We start from the raw sequence: 20,576 nt of genomic DNA on the forward strand, positions 1-20,576 counted from the left end.
GCATCAGACATGAACCTAAACCATCTGTTAAATGTCATCATGCACAAAATGTGTTACTGCATTAGCTCCAGATCAAGGCATTCAGATTCCCATTCTGGCTGGGATACTAAATAAAGAGTAGAAAAATCTTAACAGAACAGAAATCTTAACCTTAATAAAAATGGTATGCAATTAATTACCCTGCTCAGAGAAAAGCCAGAAACAGGGGTTAGCAGACAGGTACTGTGGTGCCAAGACTGATACTAAGGTGTCTGGGGTTTTACTAAAACAGACTTCAAAAACCCTATGGAGGACCCAGAGCTGGAATAGCTGATCAGGACCGAGATACCTAGCAATGAAAAATAAACTTCTTATGGCACTGGGAAAAATTCTGAATTCCTCAGAGCAAGGTAATGCCACTGCTATTCTAAATGCCTGCCCAAAATTATTTGAAGCACAACACCAAGAACTCAAGGCCTAAAGACAATCACTTTTATAACAGTTTTATTCAAGTCTGTGTGCTCTAGTGTTGAGACAAGGCCTAGATCAGCATTACACTGTAATACAATAATTTTTAGCCATTGAACCAAGCCTGCTTGGCATCCTTGGTTTACAATTTACAGTACATCCAAAAAAAGAGCAAAGAGAAAAGAAATCCCAAAACGCCAACAACTTCCATTAGCTCTTTGCTTTGCTTAAATATTGTTCTATAACATAAAATAATTTAATACAAAAAAGAACTGTAATCCAAATACACATAATACATCGACACAGAACAGAGGAAAGATACAGTAGATTATGCACAAGAGTATTCAGTTGATGTGTTACCTACAGTGAAACAAACTGGACATTAATATAATTTAACTATTTAAGCCCAAGAGGGTCAGAGGCAACAAGTCCGGGTCACAAATAAAGCTTTTTTAAAAATAATGCAATCTTCTTTTCCTCTAAACTTACTGCTGTACAGAAGTTAAAGGAAGGCTCCAACAAATCACTTAATTTGACAACATTTCATCACACAAACAAGAAAAACTTGGTGGCCTCTGTTATTTTACTTAACTCTGGGGTACATTACCATTTGCTAATGTAACTGCTTCATTGCAGGTTCTTCGGGCAAAACATACCTTCAGGTGCTACTTCCATAGCAACACTTTTGAACACCATGAACAGAAGAGAAGACATACAGAGGTCTCCAAAACCAGACTGAAATACTTAAGCTGTAAGATGAATCCCAGTCCTGCAGTTCGGAGTTCCTTATGAAGTACCCAACACCCTCCACACAGCGATTTCAACAGAAGCAGGAACCATCCCGTATCTCAAAAGAGCAGACATGAGGACATGATCTTACACTAGAGTAATCTACTCACCTGGTTCTTCGGATTTACAACACTGTACCTAGGAAAGTCAGGTCACTGATGTTTGCATCTGGCTTTAAATAGAAGCAGGAGCAGATCCACAATTAATAAGGCAAAAAGAAAGAAGTAGCTTATAAAAAGAGGGAGGAAATACATTCTCCGGCTGAGAAATTCCTGGACTTTCAAAGCCACAGAAGAAACATTGTTAAAAAGCACAGGTATTTTCCCTGATTTCTCCACTGCTGTTGCCCTGCCCACTCCATATAAGCCTCTCAACTTAAGTCCGGCAAAATATCTCAGATATTTCCAGTTTGTCCTGAATTATTGACAAAGAAATAATATATACCAGCTCAAAGTGCTGCTCCAACAGCTGACAAACAAGAACCCAAGAACTCTAGTAACAGTGGTGGATGTTGATCACTGCTGAACTTGTCAGGTCTGTCCACCAGCCTGGAGGGATACATTTTTGAAATGAGAAAAAACACCTGAGAAAAGGCCTCAGGTTAAATTGACATTTGCACATACAACCTCCATGCACCACTTGCTGCCCCTTTACAGCTAGCAATCTGCTAACGCAGAGGTCCTTGCTCTTTCCTCCTGTGTCAGAAAACATTCTCAAAGCTTACCCCATTTATGGTAAGAATTAGCAGTCAAATAGGCATGGCATGTGCAGTCATGGAAAGGCCACAAAAGTCAGCAATCGGACCCAAAAGCATTTACCCAGAGGCTTGTGAAGGAACTCTTTCCTCAGGTAAATTGACTCTTTCCTTAGACAATCAAAGTACGGAGCCTGGTCTTTCACCATTAATCTCTACAGCACAATCCCCCAGTTTGGATTAAAAGAGCTTTGCTGAATTGGGGTCTTGTGCATTTTGACCCACAGATAAATGTCACTGAAGTCAGTGGAATATAAGTATATGATGAAGAGCTTTCTTGAATTGAGGCCTCTTCCCTTTCCAGTTAAAAATTAATTATCCTAAATATGAATTTTTACTACTAGATGATCTTGTTTTTACGTGGTATCTTATTATAGCTGCCAAATACGAGGGGCACTGGTGCCTGCTGACTAAGTGGATCTAGCTATATTCTCCACTTCAAATTTAGCCATCCTCCAAAGAGACCTATGTTGCACAAGACCTGTATGCTTTTTTCCTCCTTCCTTTTTTTTGCTGTGGCTTTAGTCTTTACAGTCTAGGATTTCCAGATGTTATGGTTGTCAAGATAACCTTGAAAACAGCAATGGCAGAACTGATGCAGTAACATCTGCTTGAGATGCAGTGTGAAAAGTCAGCTCAGAGGTACTAGCTGCCCTATTCAGATGCAAATGCTAACCCAGTTGACATTGTAAGAGCTGCTCGCTAAAGCCTGCAAGACAGAAGAACAAGCCTACTGTGAACGTCTGGGCAATCAGTTGAGGGTGACAGCTCACTCACAGACTGGGCCTGGGAGAGAACACATTACCCAAGTTGAGAAGTGGCCACATCCAAGTTCCAGAAGAACCCAAGAAAGAAGCTCAGATCTCCTCCAGCTGTAGTTAAACTCAAGAACCTCACTGTGCAACTCTGCTATTCCAAAGAGTAACCAGAAGCCAGGTTTGTCCTCAGTGAGGAGAAGCCAAGTACAAGGGTTCCCAAAAAACCTGTCCATTTATACACTGAAGTCTGTTGTTAGCAGCATTCTTATCAATGAAGCTTGGATAAACACCAGCATGTTTACCTGCTCCATTACAACCTCTGCTGCTAAGACAGCGAGAGGGAGAAAAAAGCACCAGGACATAGCTAGAACAATGCTGCTTCTTTCTTAGACCCATATGTCTCTTCAAGACAAGAAGCTTAGCTTTATCCGATCTCAACATCTGTTCTTGAGAAAACGCTAAACTGGAACAATCAAGGTAGAACAGAGAGTGCCAATCACTCTGAAATAGCATACATAAAATGCATTATTCTGGTCTTACGTTGGGGTTTCAGCCAACAACTTTTGAACACAATGTAGGTTCTCACTAGCTATCCTGAAAGCTAAGTTTTGAGCATGGACAAGATCCTAGAAAAGTATTTCTATATAATGAAGGGCCTACACCCCACCCCCCCACCCCCCCGATTATTTTCCAAATAGTTTCAAATAGTTTATTTTAAGCAAACAGAACTTTGGCATTCCTTCTGCAGATTTGTTCTAAGCCCCCTTTTGCTAGCTATGCATCCATCTGACCCATCAGCTACAGGCCTAACAGTAGCCCACTTCAAGCTGAGCTTATACATCCACTACACACTAAAAATGTGTCATGGTTTCTTAATATTAGCTATATTGGGCTGTCTGCACATTATTAGCATTCAGATACAATAAGGACTGTATTAGGATCTGATACGTTAGGAAAACGATACTGCAAATACAGGGAAACAATCAGGATTGTGTGTAGGTCCACTTCAAGAGCACACAAGATTATTTAAAAACAAAAATCTGTTTTCAAAAAACAGACCTTCACTTTTAAAAGCAGTAGTGACCAATATGAAATCACCCCTTTTTAGTCTGTGAACAATCAGCTCTTCCACAGGTCAGAAACCATCAGGCAAAACGCCCTGCCTAGTCATTTATTATTTTGGAGACATACATAGTAAAAGCAAGTATAATCTTAACTTACAAAACTGAATTGCTGGTTTTATTTTTCCATCAGGAATTTGAATGTCAAAGAGCCAAATACAAGCATTTGCCTCTGTCCTCCCATCATTCCAGCCTCAACTGCCTACCTAGAGCAATTACTGCCAAAACTTATGCTTCCTTCCCACTCCATCTCTACAAATGAGGTAGCTCAAGGTAAAATGAAACAAACCAACCAGAAGTTAAGTAAATAAACATTCCTCAAATTCTTCTTTAGGACCCAATTTGCCTATGATGCCAAGAGATTACCAAGCATATAGTACCCCCCTCTCCTCTTACTGCTTATCACATTAAGAAGGATAATTGAGTGAAATTATTCGCTATTTCCTGCCAACCTCCACTTTCACTTCTCCCAGTTGTGTCTTACGCTCCTGCTTGGAAACATTTTCGGTCAAAGCACATGTAAAACATGTATTGGTTTCTGTCTTAGGCCCCCAAGTACTATAGTAACAAGAATTAAAAACCGATAAAGATGGGATAGAAGCAGAATTCTAATCAAGAGATAAGGAGAGCCAGTGATAGCACACATCCTTCCACAAGAGTGTACACACATCAGTAAATGGGAAGGCATGAAATGTTTACTGGGCTGGTATTTGGCTTGGTGTGTGGTGAAGAACACTACAGTACTGAAACCTACAACCAGGAGTGCCCTTCAAAAAACAGCCTCAGGCCCTAGCAAGAAGGCATGTGAGATAGAAGGCACCTAGGAATATAGGATGCACTGAAACATACATATGTATTTCACAGGCTTAAATAAAAAACAAAACCAAAACACACCACAAAACCAAACACAAAACAAACAGTCCAAGAAGCCATTCTCAGTAGGAAAATTATATTCCTAGTCATTTGAAACCAAAGAAAAAAAGATTTTTCATGCATGTACAAAAGGAGATGAAATGTGTTTCTCGTATACAAACATGGACGAAATGCTGAAGACTTTCCAGTTGCAAAAAAAGGGAGATCCTTATAAGAGAGGAACAATAATTCTGGTAGCTACATCAGACCCACCACCCAGTCACCAGTGGGAAATTACCTTTCAATCCAGCACACACAAACCTTTTAGCCTGGGAATGACTATTTTTAACATACAAAAATAAAGCTGATGTAGGTCATTTCAGAAGCTGTATTCACCTCTGACCAATGGCAAAGCTGCTTAAAAAAGCTGAACATGAGAAAAAACAAAAGCAAATGCACATTTTAACTGCAGCATATGACTTTCTACTAGTGTGTTCAATAGAGGGAGCCGCAGAATAAGCCATAAATGCAGTTCTATACTGCGTCACAAAACTGTGAAAGTAGGGCTGAGGAAACAATAAACAGTTGTTCTTCTTAAAACTGTCTTGTTGGTTAACCACAAAAAAGAAAAAAAAAAGGAAAATCTAAACCACAAACTGGATTTGAAATAGGAAAAAACTAAAAAAGATAAAAATTTGGTTAAAGATCCTCTCTGTCCAGCTAGATACAATACCACTGGCCGTGCAAACCACCATATTCTACCCTTACAATAGCAAACAGAAAAACATAGGAAGGCATTCTTTCCTAAAGATATTTTAAATATATGATCAACCAAAGGTTTATGAAGTCTGAAAAGTTATCCTCTGTGACAGAATGAGTATATTTTGATTCTCTTTCCACATACATGCTGAATTTATTACTTGATTGCAAATATGTTTTAATACATGCCTATCCCCTCACTCTTAATGTCCAGTTTTACCCAAATTATAGCCTTAAGTGAGTTATAAACATGGAAGCTAATAAATTGTTCTGCAGCAACTGGGTAAGGAACAGAAACCTTCATTTCCAAAGATAGGCATCCTTGTTTCATACTGAAAAAAGGGAAGCCAAAAGGAGGACCTGGATCACTGTGCAAGACACAAGCCTCCTCCGTATTTGCCACAGAGCTGGTAAGAGTTCTTGAGAGTATTTCCAAAATGCATGGAAAAGGTTAGAAAGCAATAAGCTCTTTTTCCAAGAAGAAAGGTTTCAAAAAACCCAAAAGAAACAATACCATTAATATTAGCTTAGAATTACTTACAAAAGTAACAGGCTATCATTGAATTTTGGGATACAATATTAGGTTTGGGTCCCATACATCTGATGGGACTCCAACTCCAGTATTCATCCCACAGAAATTAAGTTTCAAATAAAAGTTAAGCTCAATATAGAAAGGTGACTCAAGAAGAGAGATTTCCCGCCATTTTCTATTGAACAGAGCACTCCAGATGGCAAAGACCTTTCTTTACTTGACCATTACTGCCTCACCTTCAACAGAATGAGAGGTATCCGGTTTCATGACAAATCAAAGTAACATCTCTATGCAGTATTGTCCATAAAGTCTTAGGGTAACAGCATGCTATGAAGAGGAAGGCAATTACTCCCATTCCTAGAGGTATAGAAAAATGAAATTTTGTCATAAAAGCGTGCCAAACCAGAACAGGTCTTTGCACATCAATAATGAAAAATTCACTTTGAAAATGCTCACTGTTAGAAAACCATTCCAAAAAGAATATTTTCACTGAGGTTCCCTGCCCCATACTGTCAACCCATTGCAATAGTAATCTGAAGGAAAAAAATACCTATAGAAAAGTTACATTTGCACCTCTGAAAAAGACTGAAGGGAAAGAAGGTCTACTTGCTGGCAAAACAGAGTATTGTGCAATCCATAGGAAGCAACATTGTTAGGAAAAAAAAATCCATAACTACTATCACCTTAGTTTTGACACAAAAGCTTTCTTCTCTCTACCTATCCCACACTCAATTTCTGTGAAACCAGCAGAAATTTATCAAAAAGTTTTTCATTTTTTGCACTGGTTGCTACGTCTGTGCTTTCCCCCATTTCACAGCAAAACAAACAGGCTACAAAGACAGCGTATTTTGAAGGGCTGGCAAACTTTTTTCTATTTCCTAAACCAGCACAGCAGTTACACAGATTAGTGGCACACACTGCCAGCTGACTGTTTAAAAGAAAATACATATACATTTCCAGACCAGAAAAATTTCTCTCAGCAACAATCTTACTATCATTACTATCAGTTAAAAAACGTCACTTCCTCTTTGTGAACCCTTTAACACATTTTACACCATTCTTTTGTCATTATGTTTTAGACTGCTCCGTGATTTTGTGCTGTCATGATCTTTTTCTCATTTTCTCAGCAAAAAAGTGCAACTTATTCAGATATTTAGGAAACAATACATTTATTAGAATTTTTTTATACCAAGATTTTCACCATCTTCAAGAATGCTGCTAGAAAGGTATGGCAATCAACAATATTGTGAAACTTTTGTCTCCCTGACAAATGGGAATACTAGTAACCAGTAGAAAAAAAAAAGATTTGTGAGCTGATGGGCTCATATCTTCTCAGTGTCTAGTGGACTACAGTGAAGCACTGCTTTGGAGATTTGGAGCACACCTCAGCTCCCACCGTGGGAAGGAAAAAACCCAACATATTAAGAAAGCAGGGAAATCAAGCCAGGATGGGATAGATGGATATAGGGAGAGGTTACGAGCTAGCTTAAACATGCACATAGCCTCTGGGCCTCAGGACACCAGTTGCAACAGCTTTTGGGATGCTCAAGGTAAAACACCTGACAACTCTTTGCCTTGACTACCTGCCAGAGAATACCCCACCACATGCTAAAGCCAATGGCAAGAATCCTCTTGCCTCATACCTCAGGTTAGCCACGGGGCTCCCAACTGGAAAACAGTTATGGGTTGATACTCAAAGACTACCTCATTTTATTTCACATGCTAGACTATGAAGATAGTTGCATCCAAGGAGTGTTTAAAAAAAACCAAACCCACCCACCCACACCCACCCCTAAAAAAAACCCAAACAAAAAAACCCAAAAAAACCCCCAACCCCTAAAACACAAAAAAACCCACCCAAACATTATGTTTCCCCCTAGTCTTTCTGGCCCCTTTGTAATAGACAATATCTAGGTTGGAAACCCTGATCTGGATCCTTGACTCCTTGTTATCTGCTCTACCCAGGTCCTTCGACGTAGCAATTTCTATTTGGTGTTGGGGAAGATGCTCTTCAGAGTAAAATACTTCTAATAGGTCAGCTACACAACACTTTCACCAAGTGATTATCTAAAAGGGTGAGAGGGGCAAAGGGCTTTAATACCTCATTCTCAAATTTCCTAAGTCAGAGGTGACAACACAACTGTCTTGCCTGCTGGGAACTTGACAGAAACCTTATGGTTCACTTGGTGAAAGCAACTGGCCAACTATCAGAAAGTTTAGTGAACTGAGTTAAAACACTGTGACTTAGAAAGGTAACCTCCCATTCTGTGCAAGTAAATGTATTTTAAAGATTTCTGTCTGAACGGAGCTCTTCCAGGTGATGTCTTTGCAGAACAGATGATGCTTCCTAGGACATTTGCAAGGATAGTTTTTGGACAGAAAACATTACATTCCAGAACAGCTGATCTAGTTTTGTTTCAATATTTTTAAAATGGTAAGGGAGACTATGAAGAACAGATAGTTTTAATCTCCTGCTTTTGAGTCCCTCTGACATAGCCTCTGACTGGGCTTTCCTTGATCATCTGCTTGGGTGGGTTTTGCCTTTTTTTTTTTAGTCTCTGGATCACAAACCGAGTTTTCAGAAATGGAAAGCAAAAGGATTAATGCCTAAGAAATGCATAATGCTAAAGGTCTACATTTAACTGAAGTGTCAGAAACACAAGTTTTCTTTTCAGAGTATCTTAGCCCCACATCAGAATACCTTGCCTACACAATCAACAGTCTATCCAGCTTCAGCAGCTGGTGTAGCATCGTTAGGGCTAGCCCTAAAGCATTCAAGGGGGAAGGCAGCAAAAAGTAAATCTGCCATTAAACATGTTTCATGGAATGCGATAAACACAATGTGTGGCCTTTCTACATGAAAACATACTGCAATTGCTTGAAAAAAAGGGTGCACTTGACTAATAGCAATATGCTGGTTTTAGCCCTCAGAGTTAAAAAACCTGAGGTACAGTACTTCCCCACACATGCTGGTTTTTAACATCAGGTTACAAACACCTAAACACACAGGTTCTCTGTGCTGATAGCTGCAAGAAAGTATTCAGCTACACTGCCTTCACAAGGACTGGACTGCCCTAACAGTTTGAGCACTGCATTGGCAGCACTGTCAAATCAGTTATTTGCACCCAAATGGCCAGTAGATTAGCCAAATGAGCACAGATCTGTGCAAAAAGAATGAACAGATATGCTGTACCCTGCAATAAAGCAGACTACCCTATTACACTCATATAAAAGCCACATCCCTTATTTATAATGCCAAAACTAGGGAAGAGTGAAGCTCTCATTAAAGCCAATAATATATACCTGCAGAGGCACAGACACACTTGCAAGTCTCTGTACAGAAAACTGTGAGCATAGGCACACCCTACTTGTGTGACTTCATCCTTCAAGACAGGGGTCTGTTCTTGCTCCAGAGCTAGGAGTTTTTACATATTTGAACAAGAATAAAGTTTTACATGCCTATAGTGCCTTTCACTCAAAGATCTAGGAGGACTTTGTACCTATTACATATGTCCCAACCCCTCCCCCTGTGAGGTAGGTATTATTCCTATTATTTACAGACGGGGAAATTCAGGCACAGAGGTTACATTATTTGCCCAAGGTCACACAGTGAGTCAGTGACAAAATAAAACAGAATCCAGATGTTCCAATTCTTGTTTGAACAACTCAACTGCTAACAAGCCTCAATTTCAAAAGAGCTTTAAACAAGTATCAGTGTGCATAAGAACAGTATTGGGTTTCAAGGACCACTCCTAAAAAGCATAAGAAAGGAAGAAAAATAGGAAGAAAGAAAAAAAAAAAAACCACAAACCAACAAGCGTGAGGGGACACAACTTACTTCTGCAAGCCAACAGAGCTTTAAAGAAAGAGTTCCTGCTAATTCCCTTCCCAAAGCTGAGGCAGCTTGACTATGAGCCTGGGATACAGGGGGTGAGAAGAGGAGGCTGATGAAACCAAAGTTTGAAACAAAAAAGCAAGCTAGAGTAAACAGCCATACCATAAACCTTCATTCTTTTTGAAAGCACAGGGCCATAGAAAAATAGAGCTGAAAGGGACCTCAAGAGATCACTTAAGCCCATCCAACCTGCCTTGAAGCCAGGATAAACCACACCTACTTGTTCCCAACAGTCTAGTTAAGTCTGTTCTCAGAGCCCTCCATCAGTGGAGATGCCATGCCATTCCTCTGCAATCTGTTCCACCTTGCGCTATCACATGAGCAAAAGAGGACAAGCAAGTCTAAGATAGCTACTTCTGCTCCTCCAGTGGGGTACCATGATTCCCAAGCCTACCTAATGATCTGAATACATTTCAGACAAGATAGTCTCCAGATATGTACTTGTTTCTGTCCTGGATTCCTTGGGAAAACATCAAACACTGGTGTCTGCTGTAGTGTAATATTTGAGTTTTGAAAATACTGATTAATACCAGAATAGATACAAATATACGTACTGCAAGTGCCAAATCCTACAAGGTCAGTAACAAAGACTTTGATATGATAATTTTAGCTCATTGCAGATTCAAACTGCCATAAGAGGGCAGGGAAGACTACAGAAAAACCCCACAGCAAAAGTCAGCAGCTCAGAGTTGCCAAGTTTCATCCAACTGCAGGCAAAAATCAGGCAGTCAAACAACACATCTTCAGCAGAGGCAGCACCATATGATCTCCATAGCATCTCTCCGTCTCATCTGTCTTCAAAGTGCATTCTCAGTGCAAAAAGTAGGATTGAATTTAGAGGGGCTCACTGTCCCCAGTGGATTTCATACTAAGACCAGAATTCCTGCTTGAGTTCATATGCTGCAGCTTTGTGTGTGTTAAGTTCACTTCTGCATAGCGGAATGGTGCTGTCCTGGCTCTGCCCCTCAGCATCTATGTCCAACAGTGTCCGCTCCTCTACAGGAAGACCCACCTGGAAAGGAAGCAGCGCAGGCAGTCCAGGTCTCTCTTCTACAGTGCTGCTGCTACTAGCAAAACAGGAGTCCAGATTGCTTGGAGTATCAGTACTTGAACTGTTGGCAGAAGATTCACCCTTGGCATTGCTGGGCGACACAAACCACCAGGGATCAAGCCGCTGCCGACTGGCTGCAGGACGTGGCCGGGGCAGGAACTCCAAGGTCTTGGGTCTTTCCAGTGTGGGGTCCTGCTGTGCATTCCATCGTCTCGGGGTTGGAGGAAAAACAAGGTTGGGGTCTGGCAGGCGAGGGACCTCACTGGGATCTCTGCTTGGACTAGGTGTTTTTAATACACCTATCCAAAACAGAGAATGTAAGAGAAGAGGGAAACATGTTAGATGTCACTGCTAAATGGTTCCAACAGATCTTAGTTTATTGTATGTACACTGTGAAAACATTTTCAAAGCAGAAAACCTCCATTCAGAATCTACAAACTCCGTATCTTCAAGATTACACCAATCTGAAGTGGAAACTGGCTTCTTTATCCCTACACTGTTCTCAACACATTGCAAGACGCCTGTTTCACTGACCTAGCACAATCAGCAAGTTTTGTTCATTCTCTCATTTGGTTTCTTCAGTTTTCAGACTGGAGAGCACGGATTTGACTCCTACCAGAGGTGAGGACTCTCCACATCCTTTGGAAGGCACATTACCCATTAACAGCTTGAATGGATCAAGGAGACACTTGCACAGCAGGAGGTGACACCTGTTTGCAGCGAGGAGGACCAAATTCCTGGAAGAGCCATTTAACACTACCTACTGCGGATGCTTTCCTGTTTGTCTTCATTTAGGGGTGGGGGACAGTGTTTGTTTGGTTGGGCTTTTTTTAATAAAACACAACATAACTTTTACATTTTCATGAATACCATTTTAATGAGTATTCTCAGCTGCATTAACCCACATTTTACTGCAGACTGCCATTCAACAGACAAACTCACATTTTGTTTTACCATTGGGAAAAGTCTAATTAAATCAGATTTTAATTTATTATTCTAGTCTTTTTTTTCTCTCTGAATTACTAGGGTAAGAAAACAGGAAAGCATTTTTTAAGTTATCAAGTCACAGCCACTCCTAAGGACTGCAACAGTGAGAACGCTACCTACCCAGGAAGATTCCTTTTGCTGGCAAAGGAATAAGAGCAACAATGGGACAGCCCCAAAAAGCTTTAGAGATCCAGTTTTCACTGCCTTGAAGATCAGAATTTACTTGGAAATTGTAAAAGCAACACAACCAAATGTATAAAGGCAATGGAGATGGAATCCCAAGGAACTGCTAAAAATGCACAATATTTGTACTTCGGTACCATCTTTGTCTAAGAAACAATACTACGTTCCGCCTCACAGCACAGGGGAGCAGAGAGAGTTCCTTAGCGCAGATATGCTGGAACAGAGACCATTACTGCTTTATTCTGTTCACTATTTGGGTAAAGACAGCATCCACAAGCTCTTCTTGTGGGCTGACCATCACAATAGATGCTGTATAAGCGATATGTTTACTTCCTAACAAGTAATTATACTGTTTGGGTCTTTATTCTGAAGAGGAAAAGGAAGATTGCTGAAAACCTACCTGCTCCCAGTGCTCCAGTTAAACAGCTACTGGAAGGGCATCCACTGGTTGGGCACCCATTGACAACTAGTCCACTCCCTTTGATGGCCCCATCAGAAGGGGTGCGCCTGTGCCCGCTTTGCTGGGTGTGGGAGGAGACTGTCACATGCGTGGGAGTCAGGGACTGGTTGGGGTCTTGTTTGAACCGCTCAATCTGGACATTGACTAGTGGGTTGGTAATGACTGGCAAGGGAGCCTTGACTGTCACTGGGCTGACAGGCATTTCATACACCACAATCTCATCACTGTCTGAGCGCAGCAGGGACCGGGTGGAATTACATTCTGAAATGGAAGACAGGGAAAGAAGGGTGAGGGATGTGGATGGCTCGCCTAGCAACAACAGGGGATCCTCCTTCTTGAAGATCTTTCGGGAAGGTGGACTAGTGCTCCTGCGTGGGCGTCCAGCTCGCTGGAAAATGCTGTCACGCTTCTTCTTCTCTTCCTTGGGTGCCTCTGGCTCCTCCTCAATCAGTAGCTGACACTTCCCTGCTTCTAACAGATCAAATCCCAGGCCTGCAGCAGCCAGCACTGCTCCACAGCCAAGCAATGCAACCTCGCATCGCTTGTGGTGGGAGCCGCTACGTTTGAGGCTGTTGGTGGGCGTCAGCTGTGGGGTACTAGTAGCAGAGTTCACAGGGGTGGACTCCTCATTGGCATCACTAGAAGGGCCATCCCAGTCTTCATTCTTCTGAAATGGGATGCAGAGGTATGACTGATTGTGCCCAGGTGAAGGGTGCACTTTGCCCTCCCCATTAAGACATTCGCTGTCTTCATCATCTGGAAAGCAAATGAAAACAGACTTTGAATGGGTGTAACATTTTCACTGGGAAATTTCACTGCCTTACAAATATACATGAAAATAAACTTCTCCTCAGAAGATGCAACTGCCCTCATCGCAAGCATCATTCACCAACTGCCAAATACTCACAGGCTATTGTCTCCAAAGCAGACAGGCTGAGACAAGTAACTAGAAACACTACCCACGTGAAAGAAATTAGCGATACATTAATCTATTTGGGATCCACTGCAGAACAGCATTTCAGAAGCTATCTACACCTCAGTTACTTCTAGAGTAAATTTATATGTTTGAGAGTGAGGAGGAAAAGGTAGGAAAGTTATAAGGATCTCTCCTTGCAATTGAAGGTGTAACCATGCTGCATATCTAAATATCATTAGCAGGAAAGGAGCTGAGAGGTAACGTGGAGCTAGAGGGGTATTGAGAGAAGCTTGATAGCATAACAGATAAGAAGCACAAGCAGATAGGTACACAAAAACAAAATCCAGAAGGAGAAAGTAGTTACTTCACAAAGAATAAAAGAAAAACAGATGCCACCAAAATTAAAATATTGCTGTAAAGTACCAGGTGAAGGTCAAGAAAGGAGCGGTTCAGATGTGGATGGAAGTGGGGATGAGAATATAAAGTCCAGGGAAATTCTTTACCCATCTCTGCTAAGCTGGTGAATCCTGGAAAAGCAGGTGCAGTTCTCTGGATCTTCCCAAGGTTCGGTGCACTGGATGACCACTGTTTGTATCCTTCTACCAGAGCTTTCAGACTGAAATATTAGAAAGATAGGAGAACATGTACCATACTCACAACCAATTTTCACTCCCCCTTCTATATTCCCTATTGCTCTACTTAAGGTATGCATGTAGCCATCGTAATTATGTAGATTTGAAGTCCTCCCATCACAAGGCATTTTGCAACACCTTTACAGCACCTTAAAATAATAAAAAAAAAAAGTCAAAAAGTCGCTCCCTCATTTGTTACACTCTGGCAGTCAAAAGACCTCTGTTGATAACCAACAGCTATGAACGCAGAATAACAGAAAGCACAATGACAAAAATCAGATGAAAGATTTTCTTTTTAAACCAAGGCAAGCCCACTATGGCAGGTAAAAAATCAGGTGCTCAGCAGGAGGAGGGGAAGAATATCTCCGAAACCATTTCCATGTGAAATACAAATGAACAATGAAAGTCAAAGGTCACTCACTGTGACAAAATATGCTAAAGTCATTGTAACAGCAAAGTTATGCCTCTATATTATAAATGCCAATATTTCTCCTCTAAAGAAAACACTGCACTGAAGTACAGAGAGTTAAAAGTATAAGTTTTCTAGATTATGGAAAAAATAGCTAACTAAAATCATAAATCATGTCATTGTTTCTTTTACTTACAGACAGAAAAACCCAAACCCCACAAAAACAAGTGAAAAACCCAAACCCAAATCCCTATTTTGACATCACCTGCATTTAAAGGTATGTCACCAGGCACCTGAGCTTATTAGTAGTCCTCTATTCATAGGTATTCATTACCATCATCCTCTTTGTACCCTGCAGTACTTTCATAACATCAGAAGCAACTTTAGTAAGCAGCACAACTTTCTGACATATCAACACTCAGCAAAAGTTTTATTGTTCAGTTACCAATATATTCTGGACTGGGAGAATTCTGGTGCCTTTCTCCAAACTCCAACAGGAGACACATCATAGTGTTGGTGAAAAGTTAACATACACTTAGGATAGACAGAAATTGAATGAAAGGAGTAAAAAGATCTGTGGATAATCTGAATGATCTCAGTGGGCACACGATGCGTATCGACTTATTTTAAAAACAGAAAACATAGGAGATGAGACCTCTTCCGGCTCCATTACTAACTTGTAATTGTTCTTTGATAAAACACACAATTCATTACAATCCTCCCCTTACTGAGAAGGATATGAGCGTACATCAGTTATCTCTCATGATTCCTATTTTCCACCAGAATCACTCTGCATTTCTAAGATGGCTTCCATTACAGGATTTCAAAGTTTTATTATATGAGGGTTGGTTTTTTTTTTTTGCCTTGGTATGTATTTTCTTCCATTCTCTACCTAACTGGGATGCTCTCCTTGTTACCAAACTGTATTGCTATAGCAAGGTCACATGTTCAGTTTGTTGATGACCATGCTATAGGTATTACACTGAGAGTATCCTCTGCAGCTCTCAGCTGCCTTGATAGCCCATCATTTTCTCCCCATTAACCATTCCAGCATATGCAGTACCCTGCTACTTCAGCAAAGTGCTGAATTCTACTTGTCAAGACAGACAACCATATGGTTCTACAACAGAGATGTAATTCAGTGTGTAGGTCTGTTCTGATTTATTCCCTCCCTACTGTACTCAGCTATGTAACACAATCCACCAAATAATGTATGTTGTATCTAAATTATCCATAGTTAGGATAAATACTATGAATAGAGCAGCATATTAAGGGAAAGCTGGTGAATGAAAACAGCGTTAGCAGAAACAGTGTTAGCAGTGTGATCACCTCCAAAAGCGCTCTTTATTGTACAGCAGGACACATCAATTTAGTTTGCTTCCTTATGTCTTCTCAGAGCAATTTTCCCTTGCTGTTACTGACAAAGAACAGCTCAGTCTGAACAGAAAGATAAATTGCTACCAGAATAATTTCAAGGCCTGCTACGTTTGCTTCAAGGTTGTAAAATCTCTTCCTTCCCTTTTATCGTTCACTTCTCCTCTCCCCACCAAATTACAAGCAGACCCCAAAGACCTGTGCAGAAGATAGCTGCACATCCTCTTAATTAGACAGCAGCATGCATTTGAAAACAATTCACGACATGCTGACTTAGAGTACATTCCTTCTACAGCAGCAGGAATTATCTGCTACTGCTCCAAGGAAAGAACAACTGGAATGATTTGAAAACACTAGCAGCAAAACTATCTATTTGAGTCACCAGCCTAACAAATTCAGGAGCCTAAAGACTTCTTACCTGTAATCTATTTAGATTAAATCACAGGAAGGTTATTACTCTGTGTGTTGTATTATGGTTGAGTTACTTCTCTGTAGTCTTTTTCTATTGGGAAGTCAAAAGCACCTCTCTTTAGGAATGATAAAGTGACATGGCTTATTTGCTCAGCAAATTGCTAAAAACTTCACTACAACTGTAAGATGCCTTTCTGGTGTCTTAATACCATTCTGTAACACCATGTTGAAGCATTAATACAATGCTGTCATGAATAAAAAGTGTCTGTCCCAAGCTGACCCCTATTTAGCTTGCAAGGTTTTAAGAGAGAGCTGCTAAAGGACTATGACTACCCGACATCCAGTGTGAAAACTTAAACCCTGCCATAGTACCAGTCTGAGGCTAATGAATGACAAGTTCGAAGACGATTAAGACTTCACCATATATCCTTGAGACTATACCTTAAGATCACAACTAAACCGTTGCAACATTAGTCCAACATAAAGCTTCATCTAGTCACTTCAATTCAGAACAGCAACCTCCTGCTGCTGTGCATATTCCTTATGCTCAAAGATAACGGCAGAAGGGTGAGTAATCACTGTAAATCTTTTCATGACTACCCTTGATGGGAATTATAGGTCAGTTTACTCATGCTAGAGAATTTCACTGCAATTCCCACAATGTAATTCTTGCATAAATTTGGAATTACCTCCTATGGGGAACACATGAAAAGTGACTAAAAAAAAGATTAAGATTCAAGTTCCCTTGATCAGCTGTGTAATCAGCTGGAATAGCAGCACTTTTCCATCCTAAGTTTAGCTCTTCACTTTACCCCAATTTTTATTCCCCTACCGTCTAAAATTAGAATTAAAAAATACTAAAAATAGCAAGCACTACCTTTTGAGTCATTAATGTTTACTGCAACTCTGCTCCCTTTAAAGTCTGCAGTCTGGCATTATCTCAGCAAGAAGCAGTAGTTTGTTCTGCGTATGTTAACCATAATGCCCTCTCAGCAACACTATCACGTTTCAGACACTCCGCAAAATGCCACGGCTGTACTGAGTCTCCCTGGAAAAGGTGATGAATACTATAGAACATCTCAGTATTAGAGAGAACAGGATAGTTCTAAGAGCAACCATGGTTAGCAAGAAACTCCTTTCTAGCTGTCTGTGCCCAAAAGCAATTCAGTGCTTCAGACCGCACAGTAATGAACAGAAAACTGAAAAGCTTTATTCCCAGAATTCTAAGAACATGGTTTCAAGGTAGAAGTGTTTCTCCATCTGCTTCAGTGATCTCCTGACCTTTTATATAATAAATGATTGTAAAGGGTGACATCTGTATTAATTCTGTAGAATGCTATACTTCCATCTATAGAATAGGTAAAGCATAGGCAGTAGTCGAAGAAGCTTCCTCCACATTGCCCTGTTAACACATCAAGAATACCTTTGAGGGAGAACATATTTTAATGTCATTAGAACACTTAGATCCAGAACCTCTTGCAGAGGACTGCAATAGTGATGCATTATGTAAACATTAATTTTCCAGGAATTTCACACCTGAGCACATTAAAGATAAATAACAACCTGTTATATTTTCCCTGCTAAAAAATATGGCAGGAGTCAAACTATCAATTTAGCAAGGTAAAAAGCTTCAAACGCCACTAAAAAACACAGGGCATTCAAACCTCTTAGAAGATAAGAATAGTCCTATGTTTAAAGCAGCATTTCAGCAATCTTCCACTGGAGTCCTGGTATAAATAATTTACACACACAAAAAATAAAGAAGCCACAGAACAAGAATCTATAGAAACAGAGGTAGAACCTGTATCTCTGCAAAAACTACTTTCAGGATGTATTCACTCAAGGTACGTGTCCTTTTCAAAAGCCTGAAAAAGATATTTGCCCAGCTCTATCAGATACTTTTTAAAATATAGCATTTAAGACAAGAAAAAGCATAGTTGAGAATTGTAAAAGAGCAGTAATTTCAGATATGATATGAAACTACAGAAAGTTGAGCCTGAAAATAAAGAAAAGCTACTAGAGAAACAGTTTTGCACAGCTAAGAAGTTCTACTACTTACAAATACACATAACAATGTAATGGCAGACAGCGAAAACATCAGTCGGTGCTGGACATCTAGCAAGGGATTGAATGCAATGCAGTTCTGTAATCTGTTCGGACTCTCTAACATCTCTGGTACAGCAAATAAGTTCGAAGCAGAAAAGGGTTTGAAAGAGGATAAGCAAATCTTCTGCAAGCCAGCTCATAACCAGTTTTAGAACCTGGAAACCAGTCTGGTTCCAGGCCCTCTCTTACCCATCTTCTCCTGCACCTAGCTCCTTGTGACAAAGTGAGCTTGGTCCCCAAGTGCGTCCCTTTTTCTTCTGGCCTCTCTTCTCTTCTTCCTCTCCTTCCTCCTTTGGAAGGACTGAGCTTCGTCCCCACGTTTTACTGCTTTCAGCAGGAGTCACTTCACAAGTGGGAAGAACAGTGGAAAATGGGAAAGAAAAACAGAAACCCAAATTAAAGAATTGGTTCCACACAACATAAAGAGTAAAACATAGGCCAGAAGAGGAATAGTAACAAAAACATCCATTCAGGCTTCTTTCCCTTAATTCTGACCATTTATCAACACAGATCTAACAACCAGATCCCTTTGAAATTAGTGTAGATAGGCTTTACAGCTTTATTCCATTACTCGTTTCTTTTTTACAACCACCAGCTTGATACCAGACAAGAAAGTGTCACGGTATCCAATACAAACACTACACATTAAATAACGTCCCTTTCATACTTCTAATACATGCTTGTCTGTCTAATTCTGTTTTATTTATGGGAACACTATTTTCATGACAAGCACCCTTATTCTTCTTTCCTTCCAACAGTAACTTAATCCACTTCAATAATGTTTCAAAAATCTATTCTGCAAATTAGTATTTTTTAAAATTAACCTGTACACCTAAGGAATGTATTTTCTATATGATCAAACAGCAACATTTAGAGAACTTCAGTAAATAAGGTTTGGACTCCAAAGAACGTGTCTCTAAATGCATACATGCAGGGCACAAGGCATACATTTTGGGATTTTTTTTGTTTGTTTTTTACAGTCCTGTCCTAGATATGGAATCTTGGCATCTTACCACGCTGACAGACTGCACATTTCTCAAATTCAATACTACATTGAGCTTCTTACACTGTATGGCCCTGAGTCTGGGAATAATGGTAGGACTTGCAGGAGGGCTGGAGCAGCTACTGATCAAGCTTTTTCTTTTATCCATCGTTGGAGAAGCCTGCACAGTGAATTTATGCTGGAAATCTGAAAAAATACCAAAAGGGAAAAAATAAGAATATAAAAAAAATCAAAACTAAAGCAGAAAGACACAGTTAAAATTCTGCTTTTTTTTAATATAAGGGAAAAAAAATAATAATTTATGGTAACTCTCAAAGAGCACAATCTACAGGATCTATGTAGAAATGAAGTTTTACAGCTAATTGCTATCCCTCCTTGTACAAGCAGTTACTTCAGAGCAGAGATGTATACACACACTCATATCTTCTTACTGTATGTGTGAGATACGTACACATGTAGATGCCCATGTGTTCATTGACATTTGTGCCAACGTATATCCCTGGATAAATTCCTTTCACCTTAGCTCTCAGTTTAAGCTAAGCAAAACTACCAGCAAGAAGTGTTTACAGACCTAAAGAACAGCATAGCTAACATGCACATTTTATCATCATTGCTCTTGTGAACAGCCAATCTCTCTCAGAAAACAAATAATTTAGTGTAAGCCATCATCCCTGAGGTAATTCTAAGCCTCAGGTGATTTGCAAAATGCACGCTTTCGTTCTTTTACAAATTTGAATCTCCATACAGAATTTGCAGAAGAAATATTAAGGGTTCAAAATTTTTGAAAATCACCATCTTCACTATTAAGAGTGACTTCCCTGACACCTCACCAATATTTAACATTTCTTCCAGAAGGGTGGTATTCGAGGTCACTTGTGTGTTAATATGAGTTCACACATGAACTAGCAATGTAGGGCTGTAGTCTCACAGCTATCAACATATTTAATAGTTTTTAGATTCCTGCACCAAGAAATCCAGTAGATTATGGTTTCTGCTGCAGCACTATATAAAATATTCCCAGAGCAAGAACCTCCATTGCTTTTTATGTACATCCTTTATTAAACTGATCGTTTTGAGTATTAAAATGTTAAACTGCATCACCAACATTTTTACCGTGAACCATATAACAGCCATGAC

At 40.0% G+C, this 20,576-nt stretch overlaps 1 protein-coding gene across 3 annotated transcripts in view; it reads right to left on the reverse strand.

The window, feature by feature from the left end:
- Window positions 1–466: 466 nt before the first annotated feature.
- The window catches only part of MAP3K9 (mitogen-activated protein kinase kinase kinase 9), a 63,993-nt gene continuing 43,883 nt past the window's right edge, over window positions 467–20,576 (reverse strand). For 2 of the 3 annotated variants that reach the window (XM_064462363.1, XM_064462361.1), the window contains 5 exons: window positions 19,503–19,625; window positions 18,626–18,779; window positions 14,008–14,120; window positions 12,529–13,344; window positions 467–11,257 (listed from right to left, as the gene is read on the reverse strand). In XM_064462363.1, the coding sequence (XP_064318433.1) occupies window positions 10,776–11,257; window positions 12,529–13,344; window positions 14,008–14,120; window positions 18,626–18,779; window positions 19,503–19,625 (1,688 nt within the window). In that variant the 3' untranslated portion in view covers window positions 467–10,775. The remainder of the gene's footprint in view (window positions 11,258–12,528; window positions 13,345–14,007; window positions 14,121–18,625; window positions 18,780–19,502; window positions 19,626–20,576) is intronic. The other variant, XM_064462362.1, reaches the window with a different exon arrangement.

The sequence above is a fragment of the Phalacrocorax carbo genome, chromosome 10 (assembly GCF_963921805.1).
Source record: "Phalacrocorax carbo chromosome 10, bPhaCar2.1, whole genome shotgun sequence".
Classification (NCBI taxonomy): Eukaryota; Metazoa; Chordata; class Aves; order Suliformes; family Phalacrocoracidae; genus Phalacrocorax; species Phalacrocorax carbo.